Source organism: Orcinus orca, chromosome 20, assembly GCF_937001465.1.
Source record: "Orcinus orca chromosome 20, mOrcOrc1.1, whole genome shotgun sequence".
Classification (NCBI taxonomy): domain Eukaryota; kingdom Metazoa; phylum Chordata; class Mammalia; order Artiodactyla; family Delphinidae; genus Orcinus; species Orcinus orca.
Window position 1 is genome coordinate 48,658,420 of NC_064578.1, and position 19,811 is coordinate 48,678,230.

Consider the following 19,811-nt stretch of genomic DNA (forward strand, 5'->3'; position numbering starts at 1 on the left):
AAAAGCCCACCAGAGCAAACAAATGAGGAGGAAATAGGCAGTCTATGTGAAAAAGAATTCAGAGTAACAGTAAACATGATCCAAAATCTTGGAAACAGAATGGAGAAAATACAAGAAACATTTAATAGGGACCTAGAAGAACTAAAGAGCAAACAAACAATGATGAACAACACAATAAATGAAATTTAAAATTCTCTAGAAGGAATCAATAGCAGAATAACTGAGGCAGAACAGATAAGTGACCTGGAAGATAAAATAGTGGAAATAACTACTGCAGAGCAGAATAAAGAAAAAATAATGAAAAGAATGGAGGACAGTCTTTGAGACAACATTAAACACACCAACATTCGAATTATAGAGATCCTAGAAGAAGAAGAGAAAAAGAAAGGGACTGAGAAAATATTTGAAGAGATTATAGTTGAAAACTTTCCTAATATGGGAAAGGAAATAATCAAGTCCAGGAAATACAAAGAGTCCCATACAGGATAAATCCAAGGAGAAACATGCCCAGACACATATTAATCAAACTATCAAAAATTAAATACAAAGAAAAAGTATTAAAAACAGCAAGGGAAAAACAACAAATAACACACAAGGGAATCCCCATGAGGTTAACAGCTGATCTTTCAGCAGAAACTCTGCAAGCCAGAAGGAAGTGGCAAGACGTATTTAAAGTGATGAAAGGGGGGTGCTGGGAAGATGGTGGAAGAGTAAGACGCGGAGATCACCTTCCTCCCCACAGATACACCAGAAATACATCTACACGTGGAAAAACTCCTACAGAACACCTACTGAATGCTGGCAGAAGACCTCAGACCTCCCAAAAGGCAAGAAACTCCCCACGTACCTGGGCAGGGCAAAAGAAAAAAAAAGAAAAAACAGAGACAAAAGAATGGGGACGGCACCTGCACCAGTGGGAGGGAGCTGTGAAGGAGGAAAGGTCTCCACACACTAGGAAGCCCCTTCGCGGGCGGAGACTGCGGGAGGCGGAGCGGGGAGCTTCGGAGCCGCGGAGGAGAGCGCAGCCACAGGGGTGCGGAGGACAAAGTGGAGAGATTCCCGCATAGAGGATCGGTGCGACCAGTACTCACCAGCCCGAGGGGCTTGTCTGCTCACCCGCAGGGGCGGGCAGGGCTGGGAGCTGAGGCTCCTCAGCGCAGGGAGAGGACTGGGGTTGGCGGCTTGAACACAGCCTGAAGGGGTTAGTGCACCACGGCTAGCCGGGAGGGAGTCCAGGGAAAAGTCTGCACCTGCTGAAGAGGCAAGAGACTTTTTCTTCCCTCTTTGTTTCCTGGTGCGCGAGGAGAGGGGTTTAAGAGCGCTGCTTAAAGGAACTCCAGAGACGGGCGCGAGCCGCGGCTACAAGCGTGAACCCCAGAGACGGGCGCGAGCCGCGGCTAAAAGCGCGGACCCCAGGGACGGGCGGGAGACGCTAAGGCTGCTGCTGCCGCCACCAAGAAGCCTGTGTGCGAGCACAGGTCACTATCCACAGCCCCCTTCCGGGGAGTCTGTGCAGCCCGCCACTGCCAGGTTCCCGGGATCCAGGGACAACTTCCCAGGGAGAACGCACAGCGGGCCTCAGCTGGTGCAACGTCACACCGGCCTCTGCCGCCGCAGGCCCGCCCGGCACGCCGTGCCCCTCCCTCCCCCTGGGCTGAGTGCGCCAGAGCCCCCGAATCAGCGGCTCCTTTAACCCTGTCCTGTCTGAGCAAAAAACAGACGCCCTCCAGTGACCTACACGCAGAGGCAGGGCCAAATCCAAAGCTGAGCCCCTGTGAGCTGTGAGAACAAAGAAGAGAAAGGGAAATCTCTCCCAGCAGCCTCAGAAGCAGCGGATTAAAGCTCCACATCAACTTGATGTGCCCTGCATCTGTGGAATACATGAACAGACAACGAGTCATCCCAAACTGAGGAGGTGGGCTTCGAGAGCAAGATCTATGATTTTTTTCCCCCTTTCCTCTTTTTGTGAATGTGTATGTGTATGCTTCTGTGTGAGATCTTGTCTGTATAGCTTTGCTTCCACCATTTGTCCTAGGGTTCTATCCAGCCATTGTTGTTTTCTTATTTAAAAAATTTTTTTCTTAATAATTAATTTTAATTTTAATAACTCTATTAAACTTTACCTTCTTTCTTTCCTTTCTCTCTCTTTCCTTCCTTCCCTCCTTTAGACAACGAATCATCCCAAATTGAGGAGGTGGACTTTGAGAGCAAGATTTATGATTTTTTCCCCCTTTACCTCTTTTAGTGAGGGTGTATGTGTATGCTTCTGTGTAAGATTTTGTCTGTATAGCTTTGCTTCCACCATTTGTCCTAAGGTTCTATCCGTCCTTTTTTTTAATAAATAATTATTTTTTAATTCAATAACTATTATACTTTATTTTATTTTACTGTATCTTCTTTCTTTCTGTCTTTTTCCTTCCTTCCCTCCTCCCTCCCTCCCTCCTTTCTTTCCTTCTTACCTTGTTTCATTTTCTTTCTTCTTTCCTTCCTTCCTTCCTTCCCTCCTTTCTTTCTTTCTTCCTACTTCTACTAATTCTCTCTACTTTGTCTCCCTTTTATTCTGAGCCGTGTGGATGAAAGGCTCTTGCTGCTCCAGCCAGGAGTCAGAGCTCTGCCTCTGAGGTGAGAGAGCCAACTTCAGGACACTGGTCAACAACAGACCTCCCAGCTCCACATAATATCAAATGGCGAAAATCTCCTAGAGACCTCCATCTTAACACCAGCACCCAGCTTCACTCAACGACCAGCAAGCTACAGTGCTGGACAACCTATGCCAAACAACTAGCAAAACAGGAACACAACCCCACCCATTAGCAGAAAGGCTGCCTAAAATAATAATAAGTCCACAGACACCCCAAAACACACCACCAGACGTGGACCTGCCCACCAGAAAGACAAGATCCAGCCTCATCCACCTGAACACGGGCACTAGTCCCCTCCACCAGGAAGCCTACACAACCCACTGAACCAACCTTAGCCACTGGAGACAGACATCAAAAACAACGGGAACTACAAAACTGCAGCCTGCAAAAAGGAGACCCCCAAACACAGTTAGATAAGCAAAATGAGAAGACAGAAAAACACACAGCAGATAAAGGAGCAAGATAAAAATGCACCAGACCTATCAAATGAAGAGGAAATAGGCAGTCTACCTGAAAAAGAATTCAGAATAATGATAGTAAAGATGATCCAAAATCTTGGAAATAGAATGGACAAAATGCAAGAAACATTCAACAAGGACCTAGAAGAAATAAAGATGAAACAAGCAACGATGAACAACACAATAAATGAAATTAAAAGTACTCTAGATGGGATCAATAGCAGAATAACTGAGGCAGAAGAACGGATAAGTGACCTGGAAGATAAAATAGTGGAAATAACTACTGCAGAGCAGAATAAAGAATGAAAAGAACTGAGGACAGTCTCAGAGACCTCTGGGACAACATTAAACGCACCAATATTCAAATTATAGGGGTTCCAGAAGAAGAAGGGAAAAAGAAAGGGACTGAGAAAATATTTGAAGAGATTATAGTTGAAAACTTCCCTAATATGGGAAAGGAAATAGTTAATCAAGTCCAGGAAGCACAGAGAGTCCCATACAGGATAAATCCAAGGAGAAATACGCCAAGACACATATTAATCAAACTGTCAAAAATTAAATACAAAGAAAGCATATTAAAAGCAGCAAGGGAAAAATAACATACAAGGGAATCCCCATAAGGTTAACAGCTGATCTCTCAGCAGAAACTCTGCAAGCCAGAAGGGAGTGGCAGGACATACTGAAAGTGATGAAGGAGAAAAACCTGCAACCAAGATTACTCTACCCAGCAAGGATCTCATTCAGATTTGATGGAGAAATTAAAACCTTTACAGACAAGCAAAAGCTGAGAGAGTTCAGCACCACCAAACCAGCTTTACAACAAATGCTAAAGGAACTTCTCTAGACAAGAAACACAAGAGAAGGAAAAGACCTATAATAACGAACCCAAAACAATTTAGAAAATGGGAATAGGAACATACATATCAATAATTACCTTAAATGTAAATGGACTAAATGCTCCCACCAAAAGACACAGATTGGCTGAATGGATACAAAAACAAGACCCTTATATATGCTGTCTACAAGACACCCACTTTAGACCTAGAGACACATACAGACTGAAAGTAAGGGGATGGAAAAAGATATTCCATGCAAATGGAAAACAAAAGAAAGCTGGAGTAGCAATTCTCATATCAGACAAAATAGACTTTAAAATAAAGACTATTAGAAGAGACAAAGAAGGACACTACATAATGATTAAGGGATCGATCCAAGAAGAAGATATAACAATTGTAAATATTTATGCACCCAATATAGGAGCACCTCAATACATAAGGCAAAAACTAACAGCCATAAAAGGGGAAATCGACAGTAACACATTCATAGTAGGGGACTTCAACACCCCACTTTCACCAATGGACAGACCATCCAAAATGAAAATAAATAAGGAAACACAAGCTTCAAATGATACATTAAACAAGATGGACTTAATTGATATTTATAGGATATTCTATCCAAAAACAACAGAATACACATTTTTCTCAAGTGCTCATGGAACATTCTCCAGGATAGATCATATCTTGGGTCACAAATCAAGCCTTGGTAAATTTAAGAAAATAGAAATTGTATCAAGTATCTTTTCCGACCACAATGCCATGAGACTAGATATCAATTACAGGAAAAGATCTGTAAAAAATACAAACGCACGGAGGCTAAACAATACACTACTTAATAACAAAGTGATCACTGAAGAAATCAAAGAAGAAATAAAAAAATACCTAGAAACAAATGACAATGGAGACACAACGACCCAAAACCTATGGGATGCAACAAAAGCAGTTCTAAGAGGGAAGTTTATAGCAATACAAGCCCACCTTAAGAAGCAGGAAACATCTCGAATAAACAACCTAACCTTGCACCTCAAGCAATTAGAGAAAGAAGAACAAAAAACCCCCAAAGTTAGCAGAAGGAAAGAAATCATAAAAATCAGATCAGAAATAAATGAAAAAGAAATGAAGGAAACAATAGCAAAGATCAATAAAACTAAAAGCTGGTTCTTTGAGAAGATAAACAAAATTGATAAACCCTTAGCCAGACTCATCAAGAAAAAAAGGGAGAAGACTCAAATCAATAGAATTAGAAATGAAAAAGGAGAGGTAACAACTGACACTGCAGAAATAAAAAAGATCATGAGAGATTACTACAAGCAACTCTATGCCAATAAAATGGACAATCTGGAAGAAATGGACAAATCCTTAGAAATGCACAAACTGCCAAGACTGAATCAGGAAGAAATAGAAAATATGAACAGACCAATCACAAGCACTGAAATTGAAACTGTGATTAAAAATCTTCCAACAAACAAAAGCCCAGGACCAGATGGCTTCACAGGCGAATTCTATCAAACATTTAGAGAAGAGCTAACACCTATCCTTCTCAAACTCTTCCAAAATATAGCAGAGGGAGGAACACTCCCAAACTCCTTCTACGAGGCCACCATCACCTTGATACCAAAACCAGACAAGGATGTCACAAAGAAAGAAAACTACAGGCCAATATCACTGATGAACATAGATGCAAAAATCCTCAACAAAATACTAGCAAACAGAATCCAACAGCACATTAAAAGGATCATACACCATGATCAAGAGGGGTTTATTCCAGGAATGCAAGGATTCAATATACGCAAATCAATCAATGTGATAAACCATATTAACAAATTGAAGGAGAAAAACCATATGATCATCTCAATAGATGCAGAGAAAGCTTTTGACAAAATTCAACACCGATTTATGATAAAAACCCTGCAGAAAGTAGGCATAGAGGGAACTTTCCTCAACATAATAAAGGCCATATATGACAAGCCCACAGCCAACATCATCCTCAATGGTGAATAATTGAAAGCATTTCCACTAAGATCAGGAACAAGACAAGGTTGCCCACTCTCACCACTCTTATTCAACATAGTTTTGGAAGTTTTAGCCACAGCAATCAGAGAAGAAAAGGAAATAAAAGGAATCCAAATCGGAAAAGAAGAAGTAAAGCTGTCACTGTTTGCAGATGACATGATACTATACATAGAGAATCCTAAAGAAGCTACCAGAAAACTACTACAGCTAATCAATGAATCTGGTAAAGTAGCAGGATACAAAATTAAGGCACAGAAATCTTTTGCATTCCTATACATTAACAAGCAAAGATCAGAAAAAGAAATTAAGGAAACACTCCCATTTACCATTGCAACAAAAAAGAATAAAATACCTAGGAATAAATCTACCTAAGGAGACAAAAGATCTGTATGCAGAAAACTATAAGACACTGATGAAAGAAATTAAAGATGATACAAACAGATGGAGAGATATACCATGTTCTTGGATTGGAGGAATCGACATTGTGAAAACGACTATACTACCCAAAGCAATCTACAGATCAATGCAATCCCTATCAAACTACTGATGGCATTTTTCACAGAACTAGAACAAAAAATTTCACAATTTGTATGGAAACACAAAAGACCCCGAAAATCCAAAGCAATCTTGAAAAAGAAAAACGGAGCTGGAGGAATCAGGCTCCCAGACCTCAGACTATACTACAAAGCTTCAGTAATCAAGACAGTATGGTACTGGCACAAAAACAGAAATATAGATCAATGGAACAGGATAGAAAGCCCAGAGATAAGCCCACGCTCATACGGTTACCTTGTTTTTGATAAAGGAGGGAAGAATATACAATGGAGAAAAGACATCTTCAATAAGTGGTGCTGGGAAAACTGGACAGCTACATGTAAAAGAATGAAATTAGGGGCTTCCCTGGTAGCACAGTAGTTAGAACCTGCCTGCCAATGCAGGGGACATGGATTCGAGCCCTGGTCTGGGAAGACACCACATGCCACGGAGCAACTAAGCCCGTGCACCACAACTACTGAAGCCTGTGCACCTAGAGCCTGTGCTCTGCAACAAGAGAAGCCACCACAATGAGAAGCCTGTGCACTGCAACAAACAGTAGCCCCCACTCACTGCAACCAGAGAAAGCCCACGCACAGTAATAGAGAAAGACCCAACAAAGCCAAAATTAAATAATTTTTAAAAACAATTAAATTAGAACACTCCCTAACACCATACACAAAAATAAGCTCAAAATGGATTAAAGACCTAAATGTAAGGTCAGACACTATAAAACTCTTAGAGGAAAACATAGGCAGAACACTCTATGACATAAATCACAGCAAGATCCTTTCTGACCCACCTCTTAGAGAAATGTAAATAAAAACAAAAATAAACAAGTGGGACCTAATGAAACTTAAAAGCTTTTGCACAGCAAAGGAAACCATAAACAAGACGGAAAGACAGCCCTCAGAATGGGAGAAAATATTTGCAAGTGAAGCAACCGACAAAGGATTAATCTCCAAAATTTACAAGCAGCTCATGCAGCTCAATATCAAAAAAACAAACAACCCAATCCAAAAATGGGCAGAAGACCTAAACAGACATTTCTCCAAAGAAGATATACAGATTGCCAACAAACACATGAAAGGATGCTCAACATCACTAATCACTAGAGAAATGCGAATCAAACTACAATGAGGTATCACCTCACACCAGTCAGAATGGCCATCATCAAAAAGTCTACAAACCATAAATGCTGGAGATGGTGTGGAGGAAAGGGAACCCTCTTGCACTGTTAGTGGGAATGTGAATTGATACACCCACTACAGAGAACATTATAGAGGTTCGTTAAAAAAAATAAAAATAGAACTACCATACGACCCAGCAATCTCACTACTGGGCATATACCCTGAGAAAACCATAATTCAAAAAGAGTCATGTACCACAATGTTCACTGCAGCTCTATTTACAGTAGCAAGGACATGGAAGCAACCCAAGTGTCCATCGACAGATGAATGGATAAAGAAGATGTGGCACATTTATACAACGGAATATTACTCAGCCATAAAAAGAAACCAAATTGAGTTATTTGTAGTGAGGTGGATGGACCCAGCGACTGTCATACAGAGTGAAGTAAGTCAGAAAGAGAAAAATAAATACCGTATGCTGACACATATATAAGGAATCTAAAAAAAAAAAAGGTTCTGAAGAACCTAGGGGCAGGACAGGAATAAAGACGCAGACGTAGAGAATGGACTTGAGGACACAGGGAAGGGGAAGGGTAAGCTGGGACAAAGTGAGAGAGTGTCATGGACTTATATATACTACCAAATGTAAAACAGACAGCTAGTGGGAAGCAGCCACATAGCACAGGGAGATCAGCTCGGTGCTTTGTGACCACCTAGAGGGGTGGGATAGGGAGGGTGGGAGGGAGATGCAAGGGGGAGGAGATATGGGGATATATGTATAGCTGTTTCACTTTGTTATAAAGCAGAAACTAACACACCACTGTAAAGCAATTACACTCCAATAAAGATGTTAAAAAATAAATAATTTTTAAAAAATTTTTGAAAAGAAAAAAAAGACTTTCAATGGCATTTCTTTGACTTACTTGATTTTGACTGGTTTGGGTCTTGGGGACCATGGTTCCAAGCATATCCAAACAGAGGGAATTATCCTGCATATAGTTATAAAAAGAAAAAAAATCACTCTGGCTCATGGGATTCTCTCAAAAGCTTTAAATGCGTGTTCACAGCTGCTGACTGCCAAGCATATGATTTCCCTAAGATGAGAACATCAGAAGAGGAAGAAGAGAGGCTTCCCTGGTGGTGCAGTGGTTAAGAATCCGCCTGCCAATGCAGGGGACACGGGTTCAAGCCCTTGTCCGGGAAGATCCCACATGCCGCGGAGCAACTAAGCCCGTGCACCACAACTACTGAGCCTGCGCTCTAGAGCCCACGAGCCACAACTACTGAGCCCACATGCTACAGCTACTGAAGCCCACACGCCTAGAGCCTGTGCTCCACAACAAGAGAAGTCACCACAATGAAGCCTGTGCACTGCAACGAAGATCCAATGCAGCCAAAAATAATACAAATACATTTTTAAAAAAATTTACAAGGAAAAGGAAGAAGAGTGACTGACTTAAGGATTATGTATCTGGAACCCATGACCTGTGAATGTCACGGGGATTAAATAAAACCACGACCTATGGACTCCACGTCAGGGATCAACAAAGTTGCAAGAATCACAGGGCAGTAGCGGAGAATGGCATTAATGCCTTACATTTTGATGACATCTCTCAGATAAGTTGAGACTTTGATTAAAAGGGGGAAAGGTTAAGAAATAACAAGCCCCAAATGGGGTCATCTGCCCCCATGACAGCAAACCAAGACATAACTGCAGTTTCAACCCCTCTCAGGAAGGTGGCCTTTAAACAGACACTCTGAAATCTCCACATCAGCACCAGTGAGGTAACCTGCATAAGAAGACGCCTCCCTAAAAAGATGAGCTGGCCTAAATCATTTCTTTTCTTCTGCTAACAACTTCCTTCCCCCACCCCCTTTCTGCCTATAAAAAACCTTCCATTTTGTACAGCTCCTTGGGGGGTCCTTGTAATTGCTAGGTAGAATGCTGCTCTATTCAAGAACTGCTTGCAAACTATTATACGTAGGATAGATAAACAACAAGGTGCTACTGTATAGCACAGGGAACTATATTCAACATCCTGTGACAGACTATAATGAAAAAGAATGTATACATATAACTGAACCACTTTGTTGTACAGAAGAAATGAACACAACATTGTAAATCAACTCTACTTCAATAAATTTTAAAAATTAAAAAAGAATTGCTTGATAGGGCCAATTAGATTTTAAAAAGTACTATACCAACGTGAAATTTGTAGTTTTGACAAATTTACCTTGGTCAGGTAGGGTGTTAACAGTGGGCAAACCAGGTGAGGCACTTGCGGGAACTTTCTACACTATCTACGTACCATTTCTGTAACTCTCAAATTATAAATTTTCAAAAAGGGTGAATTTTACTTTATGTAAGTTGTTTCTCAGTAAGGTTGATTAAGAAGCATTTTAACTAAAAAGCATTTTGATTAGTACACAATTATACCATTCTCCACTAAAAGGAACCAGGAGTCCTTGGGCAGATGGCTGATTCTAAGGCTGGGTAAGAAAAATACAAGATGACAGGGAGGACTTTGTAGAGTCAGAAGGAAAGAAAACGCTCCAAAAACAAAAGGATGAGGCGAGGCACAGTGGTATAGGAGCCAACCTGAAAGAGCTCCCAATGGTCAAAGCAGGAACAATTTGACAGCAAAATAAACAATGCCATGTTGGATATAACCCAAAGTAAAAATATACACGCATCCATACTGATCATAGGATAGGCATGAGGTGACTTCTTGCTGTGGACAGACACTGATGTATCTGTGGGTGATGTGACATACTCCAGCAAAAAAGGAGTGGGAGGATGCGTAAAACGGGAATGGCAGAAAGTGACGACTGTTGAGACAGTATGAATATACAGACTATGCTATACTATTTTCATTACTTCTGCATTTTAATATTTCCAAAATAAAATGTTTAAAGCCATGGAAAGGAGAAAAACCAGATCATCCAGATGGTGTGTGTATGTGGGGAAGGCAGAGAAGCAGAGAATTAACTTTTTAAATCGTCAGTTCAATTTTCAATAAAAAACATGATGATGAATGTTAAAACTGAACTCAACTGTGGGGTTACACACGGGATCCCATTAGATCATTTTTTTTTATCACGTATGCCCCCAGGTTGGTGGTTTATTAAACGATTACCTTAATGAAGCACATACACAATTTTAGGATTAACTAACTTTCTATGTTTTATACATTTTTGAAATTCTTCCACTTCTGTAGTAGATGCTACACTTGCAGGAAAATGGCAAACTGGCAGTTTGGGGGTCCACAAAAACGTTAACAGGTTTAAATCAGCGCCTCTACTAAGAGCAAACAGGCTTTAAGGCCTGACTCACCCACTTACAAGCTATATGACATTTTCAAAGGCATAAGTTTCATCCCATAAAAAACAGATAATCACCCAGGTGGTCAGGACTATTGCAAGGATTAATGTATAAGGTGCTTCGTCTTTTTTTTTTTTTTTTTTTTGGCTGTGCTGGGCAGCTTGCAGGATCTTAGTTCCCCAACCAGGGATTGAACCTGGGCCCTCAGCAGTGAAAGTGCAGAGTACTAACCCTGGACTGCCAGGGAATTCCCAAGGTGTTTCTTCTAACACTTATGATAAATGAGTTCAGAGTAATACCAAATTACACAAACTTACTCAGAATTGCAAAAGGTTCATTTCAGTAATTTCTTTTTTTTTTTTTTACAGATTCTCCTTGTCTACACAGCTGCATCTGTGACGTCAATAATTATCACATTTGAAAAGTCTACCAGAAAACTTCACCTAGGTCATGTGATTGTTTAAGTATCAGGGGAGAGGGGCAGAGAGGATAAGATAAATGGCAGAGAAGATGACTGCCTGGCTGGGAATACGGATTCCACACACAAAAAACTGTTAAAACCAGCAAATGAATTAAAAGTAGCAAGATACAATGTCAACATACAAAAATTAGTTGCATTTCTAGCCACTGTGGAAAACAGTATGGAAGTTCCTCAGAAAACTAAAAACAGAATTGCCATATGATCCAGCGATCCCACTCCTGCACACATACCCAGACAGAACTACAATTCAGAAAGATGCATGCACCCCTATGTTCACAGCAGCACTACTCACAATAGCCAAGACATGGAAACCACCTAAATGTCCATCAGCAGATGACTGGATGAAGAAGATGTGGTATATGTATACAATGGAATAGTACTCGGCCATTAAAAAGAAGGAAATAATGCCATCTGCAGCAACGTGGATGGAACTAGAGATTATCATACTAAGTAAAGTCAGAAAAAGACAAATACCATATGATATCACTTATATGTGGAATCTAAAAAATGACACAAGTGAACCTATAAAAAAAAATGAACCTATCTATGAAACAGAATGACAGACACAGAGAACAGATTGGTGGTTGCCAAGGTGGAGGGGTGGGGAAGGGATGGAGTGGGAGGTTGGGATTGGCAGATGCAAACTATTATATATAGAATGGATAAACAGCAAGGTCCTCCTATATAGCACAGAGAACTATTGATATATTCAGTACCCTGTGGTAAACCATAATGGAAAAGAATATTAAAAAAAAAGAATGTATATACATGTATAACTGAATCACTTTGCTCTACAGCAGTAAATTAACACTGCAAATCAACTATACTTCACTTTAAACTATACTTCAACTATACTTCACTTCACTTTAAAAAATTGCATTTCTATACACAATGAACAATTTGAAAACGAAATAAAACAATTCCATTTACAATAGCGTCAAAAAGAATAAAATACTTAGGAATGAACAAAGGAGGTGAAAGGCTTGTACACTGAAAGCTACAAAACACTGGTAAAAGAAATTAAAGACATTAAAAAAATGGAGTGACATCTCATGTTCACAGACAGGGAGATCTAATGTTACTTTGTCAGTGCTACCTAAAGGGATCTACAGATTCAACTCAATCCCTGTCAAAATCCCAACACACAAATAGGAAAACTCATCCTAAAGTTCATATGGAATCTCGAGGGAACCCAAATAGCCAAAACAATCCTGAAAAATTAGAAGAAAGTTGGTGGACTCACACCCTGATTTTAAAACTTATAAAGCTAACCAAAACAGTGTGGTATTGGCGTCAAGACAGACATACAAACAGACCAAGGCATCAGACCAGAGAGCCCAGAAATAAACCACTGGTTTATGGTCAAATGATTTTGGACAAGGGGGCCAAGACCATTCAATGGGGAAAGGACCATCTTTTCAACAAATGGTTCTGGGAAAGCTGGATATTCACACGCAGAAGAATGAGGTTGGACCCCTCCTTACACCATATACAAAAATCAACTCAAAATGCATCAGACCTAAACATAAGAGCTAAAACTATAAACCCCCTAGAAGAAAACAGTAAAAGCTGCATGACGTTGGAGTTGGCAATGGTTTCTTAGATATGACACCAAAGGCACAGGCGACAACAAAAAAAATTGGCAAATTTCACGTCATGAAAATTAAAAACTTTTGTGCATTAAAAGACCTTATCTGGGCTTCCCTGGTGGCGCTGTGGTTGAGAGTCCACCTGCCGATGCAGGGGACACGGGTTCGTGCCCCGGTCCGGGAAGATCCCACATGCCACGGAGCGGCTGGGCCCGTGAGCCATGGCCGCCGAGCCTGCGCGTCCGGAGCCTGTGCTCCGCAACGGGAAAGGCCACAACAGTGAGAGGCCCGCGTACCACAAAAAAAAAAAAAAAAAAAAGATCTTCTCCATAAAGTAAAAAGGCCACACACAGAACGAGAGAAAATACTTGTAAATCATATACCTGATGAGGGATATTCAAAATACACAAAGAACTCCTAAAAACAACAAACACCCTGATTCAAAAACGAGCAAAAGACTTGCATAGACATTTCTCCAAAGAAGATAAACATGTGGCCAATAAGAATATAAAAAGATGCTAAACATCACGAATCATTAGAAAAATGCAAATCAAAAACAATGGGATACCACTTCATACCCATTAGGATGGCTACTATAAAAAACAAACAAAAAACAAGTATTGGTGAGGATGCTACAAACTGGAACCCTTCTGCATTCCTGGTGGGAATGTGAAATGCTGCAGCTACTATGGAAAAAAGTACGGCAGTGTCTCAAAAAATTAGAGAATTACCACATGATCCAGCATTTCTACCCGGGGTATATACACAAAAGAATGAAAAGCAGAGACTTAAACAGATATCTGGACACCCACGTTCACAGCAGCATTATTCACAATAACCAAAAGGTTGCGAACAACCCAAATGTCCATCGACAGATGAAGAAAATGTGCTCTATACATACAATGCGGTATTATTCAGCCTTCAAAAAGGAAATTCTGACACACCGTAACATGCACGAACCTTGGAGATACCATGCTAAGTGCAATAGGCCAGACACAAAAGGACAAATACTGTATGACAGAGACAGAAGGTAGAAGAGTGGTTACTAGGGCCTGGGGGTAAGGGGAGAACAAGGCCTTGTTTAATGGGGACAGTTTCTGTTTGGGAAGATGAAAAAGTTCTGGAGATGAACAGTGTTGATGGTTCCACAACAGTGTGAATGTACTTAACACCACTGAACTGTATACTTAAAGATGATTAAAATGATAAATTTCGTTATGTTTTTCTACAATTAAAAAAAAATATATATATACCAGGAAGTCTGGAGGTGTCGTACTTAGACACAAATGAAGGTGATGGAGTGAAGACGGTATTTTAAAAGGGGTGGTCAAGGAAGGCTGTAGGTGAGATGAACTTCCGAGGAGAGACATGAATGAATAGGAGAGACGGGCTGGAGGTTTGTGGGGTAGCAGCCTCCCAGCCAGAGAAAAGAGAGGAAAAGGTCCTCACGCAGAAGCATAATCCTCGTATTTGAGGAACCAGTGAGGCTGGCAGAGGGCAAGGCAGGGGGAAATGACAGGAGAAAAATGCAGACTGTTAAGGCTGGGTGAACGGACACCACTACAGGGGCCCCTTAAATACGTTGGATTTTATTCTGAGTGAAATGGGGAGCCAGGGGAGGGCCTGAAGTAGAGGAGTGTGACGTGACTGAGGTTTTCAAAGGGCCTCTTTGCCTGCCGTACAGAGAAGAGACAGATTATCCAGAACAGAGGCAGGATAATGGGACTGTAGCAGCGAGGTCCTCACCTGAATGCCCACCTCTCTGGGTCTGGACCTCCGTCATCCAAAGTTTCTCCTCTCTCTCCAACTGGGATATCATATCTGGCTTGGAGGACTGGTGCCCTGAGAAAACATTAAAGGGAAAAAAGTACTGAACAATTTTGGTTCCAATCCCATGATGGAAGGCTCCGCCCACCCCCCCAAAGTTTATTGAACATTTTTGATCAGACCTGTTGTGAGAAATACATTCTCATTAGAAACACGTGACTACCCCCACGAATCACTGAAACAAAAGACTAAATGACCTGTGTCATCACGTCCTTTGCAGAGTCTCACTGTATTTACTGCAAGTGCTGCAGTTATTGCTACGATGTGCACCACTCTTGCTAAGGAGCTCTGACACTGCTACTTTATTATACATTATTACAAGACTTAGTACTAAATTAATTTCATGCCCCACCAATGGATCATGACCTACCAATTTAAAAAAAATATAATATGTAAAGCAACTATACTCCAATAAAAATTAATTTAAAAAAATTAAAAAAGGTATGAAAGTGGGGGAGAGAGGGATAAATCAGGATATTGGGATGAAAAAAAAAGATATAATATGAAATAAGGAGCCAGGTGCAGCCAAGCTCAACTGCTCACTTACAGTGCAGTTACAAAAGAAACGTTTGCCTTGGAACAAAGACTAGAAACATCTTGTCTCTATGCTCCAAAGGGACTGGAAAACTCTGGGTCTCTAAGGAGTCCCAAAGCCTGGAAGTCACGGGCAGAGGCCAGGGATGTTACTAAACATCCTATAATGCACAGGAGAGTCCCCATGACAAAGAAACCATCTGGCCCCAAAAGGCAGTAGTACCAAGGTTGGGAAACCCGGCCCATGGGGAATGATGCCAAGTCACAGGGAGGGCGCCCGTCCTCACCCACTGAGAGCAGGTTCCGGAAGTTCTCCAGCATCACCTCTCGGTACAGCTTCCTCTGGGTGGAGTCCAGCAGCCCCAGCTCTTCCTCCGTGAAGGTCACGGCCACGTCCTTGAAGGTCACCGCCTCCTACGACACCAAACACATGTAGCCTTAATCTTACAAGCAACCGCCCCTGGGAGCAGGGCAGCACTGGGAAGGTGGAGGAGGCATGTGGGAGGCCATTCCAGATTCTAAGCGACCTGAACCACTCTTCTTAGGACACCGTCTCCTCTTCCCCTTCCACAGTTACACCAAAGATGCTGGAGTGGTGGGGTCGGTGGAGGAAGGAACGACAAGAAAAAATCTTAAAACCTTATATACGTGCAACATGGTGCCCTTTATATAGCTGTGTCTCTAGAACTGTCACGGTTACGTTAAGGCATACACGCATTTTACAATTTCACTGGAAGTCCCAAATTTTGTAAGAAATGTTGAGTTAATTTAGTCCCAACAGTATTTACAATAATAGTGCCTATCTCCTTCTCTCACTGGGCAGTACCACTATTTTGTCAATGACTGCCAATCTAAACAGCCTTCAGTACCTCCGTGGGGGCAGGTAGGTAGTTCATTCTGTCCCAGGTACACGCTGTACCTGTCAACTGTGGCAGCATTCAGTGTCAAGGTTAAGAGCACAGGCTTTGGAGACTGACTGCCTCAGTTCACACTCTAAGGCTCTGTCCATTACTACCTTTGTGACCTTGGACAAGTCACCTAACTTCTCAATACCTCAATTTCCCCATCTGTACAAGGGCACACCATCATAGGGTACTTGATGGGATTAAATGAGAATATGCGAAGGGTTTAGGATATATCTGACACTTTTTTTTTCCCCCACCTCGCTGCACGGCATGCGGGATCTTAGTTCCCCGACCAGGGATTGAACCTGTGCCCCATTCAGTGGAAGCGTGGAGTCTTAACCACTTGGACCTCCAGGGAGTATCACGTTAGATACTCAAAAAATGTCAGCCATCACTATTACTATTATCATCATTATTCACGGCTGCATGGTATTTCATAAAAGTGAAAAAATATACATTTAACCGTTCCAAATAATTAACAATACAATAATTTAAGATTTTAAACTTACTAATAATGCTGCAAAAAACGCATTAGCCAACTTAGCCAACTTGTCTGGTTATTTCCTTAAGCTAAGTTCCAAGAAGTGGCAACTACACTGTCAAAAAAAATATGCACCTTTGCTAGTAAAATGGCAATTCTCCCAATTAACTCTTCCTGTCACAGATCAAAAGTGTTCCTGATTCTCCATACTCTGGCCCAAATTGGACATTATCTTACTTTTTTTTTTTTTTTTTGTGGTACGCGGGCCTCTCACTGTTGTGGCCTCTCCCGTTGTGGAGCACAGGCTCCAGACGCGCAGGCTCAGCGGCCATGGCTAACGGGCCCAGCCGCTCCGCGGCATGTGGGATCTTCCCAGACCGGGGCATGAACCCGTATCCCCTGCATTGGCAGGCGGACTCTCAACCACTGTGCCACCAGGGAAGCCCTATCTTACTTCTTAAATCTTGGGTAATTTGGTAAGTGATAAAAACAGCTCTTTTTAAAAATTTCCATTTATTTAACTTCATCAAAACATCTCTTTCAGTATTTTCCCCCCACATATCGCTTGTTCATTTGCCTTGCTTGTAATCCTACTGAGGTAGCTGATGCATCAGTAAGATTCCTATGAAGAATATTAAGCCTTTTCTAGCATGTACAAATTCCCACCTTCACCCCTCACTCCTGTTTCCTGTGTCTCATGCCTTAGCGTATGGTGTTTTCCTTTATGACAATTAAAATTATTTCTCTAGGGAATTCCCTGGCAGGCCAGTGGTTAGGACTCGGTGCTTCCACTGCCAGGGTCCCGGGTTCAATCCCTGGCCAAGGAACTAAGATCCCACAAGCTGCTCAGCAAAAAAAAAAAAAAAAAGTTATCTGTCTAAAGACTTAGCCCATCTCGACATTTGTTCTGACTGGAGTCCTAAGCATATGTGTATTAAACAACTAGCTGACACATCTGGCAAAGAAGAGACAGGCACTCAGAAAAGGAACTGAGGGCAGTGTTATTTTTGGAGTCCTCCAGCCACACCAGGCATACACACAATGTGGCCTCAGGGCCCCATGTGGAGCAGTCTCTTCTTCTGGGTCTCTCCACTCATCCTCATTGGACACCTGAAAGTCCTGGCTCGGGCAATGGAAACTTTAGTGTCAGCTGGAGACTGAGTGGATTTTCACAGGTATCTGAAAGTTCACAAATCTGTTTCTGTTAAAATGCAGATAAGACCGTCTATATCCTAACACAGCTGCTTCATGAAGTAAATGCCTGGCAAGTCCCTGCTGCTACTAGACTTTTCAAAATCAGTGGGTACCTCTTTAACATATACTAACATGGCAGTGAACAAAACAGATACTTAACTATAATACATATGTGGTGTAACTTAGAATTAAAGAATCTAGTTCTTGTTTGAAAACAAAATTATTTTCTCTTAGTTCAGTATCAGCTGGACTCTGCTGCATGAAACCATGCTTTAGACATTCCAGCCACAAAACATGAGGCTCCCCATGAGAAAACAATTGAGTTCCCAAACTTTTAGGAAGAAAATGGCAGAACTCTCAGAATTCCTGTTTGGGAAGAAAGGTTATATGTAGGAAAACGGTCACTGCAAACATCTTAAAATGGGAAAGTTCATAAACCACATAAATATGGACAACAGAAAAAAATACTAGGTAAACTATGGAAAATGAAGTGACCTTTCAAGTTGTGGGAGCTACACAATTTTAAAAATCCAAAATGTGGGGCTTCCCTGGTGGCACAGTGGTTAAGACTCTGCCTGCCAAGGCAGGGGACACGGGTTCGAGCCCTGGTCCAGGAAGATCCCACAAGCCACGGAGCAAGTAAGCCCATGCACCACAACTACTGAGCCTGCACTCTAGAGCCCGTGAGCCACAACTACTGAGCCCGTGCGCCACAACTACTGAGTCTGCGTGCCTAGAGCCCATGCTCCACAACAAGAGAAGCCACCACAATGAGAAGCCCGCGCACCACCACGAAGAGTAGCCCCTGTTCGCCACAACTAGAGAAAGCCCGCGCGCAGCAACGAAGACCCAATGCAGCCAAAAAGCACAGTTAAATAAATTAAAAAAATAAAAATCCAAAATGGTATTGAAAACTGTGATTACAAATCAACACACGTAAACACTAATGAAAAGGAATATGAGAAAATGAAAACTGATTTGTAAACATGTTTATAACGTGGGAACTGTTTTTTTGGGGGGGGTAATGAATTTATTTTTTTAACTTTTTGTTTTATATTGGAGTGTAATTGATTATGGGAACATTTTTCTTTTAAAAAATTATCTATTAATTTTCACATCATTATGTGGAAATAAACAAAAAGCAAGGGGCCGCCATACAACAGTTCCTCAAGTGCCTTTGGTTCCCTTTACCCTTCCTGAGCAGGAGAAAAATGCGTCCAGTCTTTGTGAAATGAGATGTCATTTTAAGAAACAGAAAAGCAAACCTGACTTACCTGGAATTTGGTCATTTTTTTCCTCTTCCTGCTGGGGAAAGGCCGAGTTCTGGGAAGGCAAAACTGGGGAAGGGAAAGAAAGCCATCATGAGAGAGATACTGGGAACTGTGCTAGTCCACGTGGTACTTCGTGTGATCTGGAAGAGGGGCCCCTTTCTCTAGGCAAATGCAGTGACAACATAACCCAGTGAGAACAGGGGCTGGATTCCAGCTTCCCCTGGGCCTCCTCGGCCAGCTGCCTTAGTTCATGAACAGTCCATAAACAGCCCTCACCCACATGTTTCTTGTAGCTCCCAGAGTATTCCTGAGGCTGGCTGTTAGAGGAAATGAGAGGCAGACGGGAAGTACCAACAACTTAATGGGGCTGATACCGAGCAGGGCCCTGTGGGGCTCCTGGGCACAAAGCCTTTCTGTGTCCCCCATTTCTTTGACTACAGGAAATAGCCTTCATTCAGCCTCCATGACCCTGAGTTCCAATGGGCAGATTCAAGCAGCTGTTCATTAGGGAAGAGCGGGGATGCGAGACTAGGGAGAAACAAACAGTCCAGAGAAACAATAGTGCAGCCTTGGGGCAAGGTCCTGCTTCCCCAC

The 19,811-nt window shown here is 41.8% G+C and overlaps 1 protein-coding gene across 5 annotated transcripts in view; it reads right to left on the bottom strand.

Annotated features, from left to right (window-relative positions):
* The window catches only part of LOC101274919 (zinc finger protein 235), a 59,386-nt gene that overhangs the window by 21,362 nt on the left and 18,213 nt on the right, over positions 1-19,811 (bottom strand). For all 5 annotated transcript variants that reach the window (XM_033430777.2, XM_033430776.2, XM_033430779.2 and 2 more), the window contains 3 exons: positions 19,221-19,283; positions 15,654-15,780; positions 14,752-14,847 (listed from right to left, as the gene is read on the bottom strand). In XM_033430777.2, the coding sequence (XP_033286668.1) occupies positions 14,752-14,847; positions 15,654-15,780; positions 19,221-19,283 (286 nt within the window). The remainder of the gene's footprint in view (positions 1-14,751; positions 14,848-15,653; positions 15,781-19,220; positions 19,284-19,811) is intronic.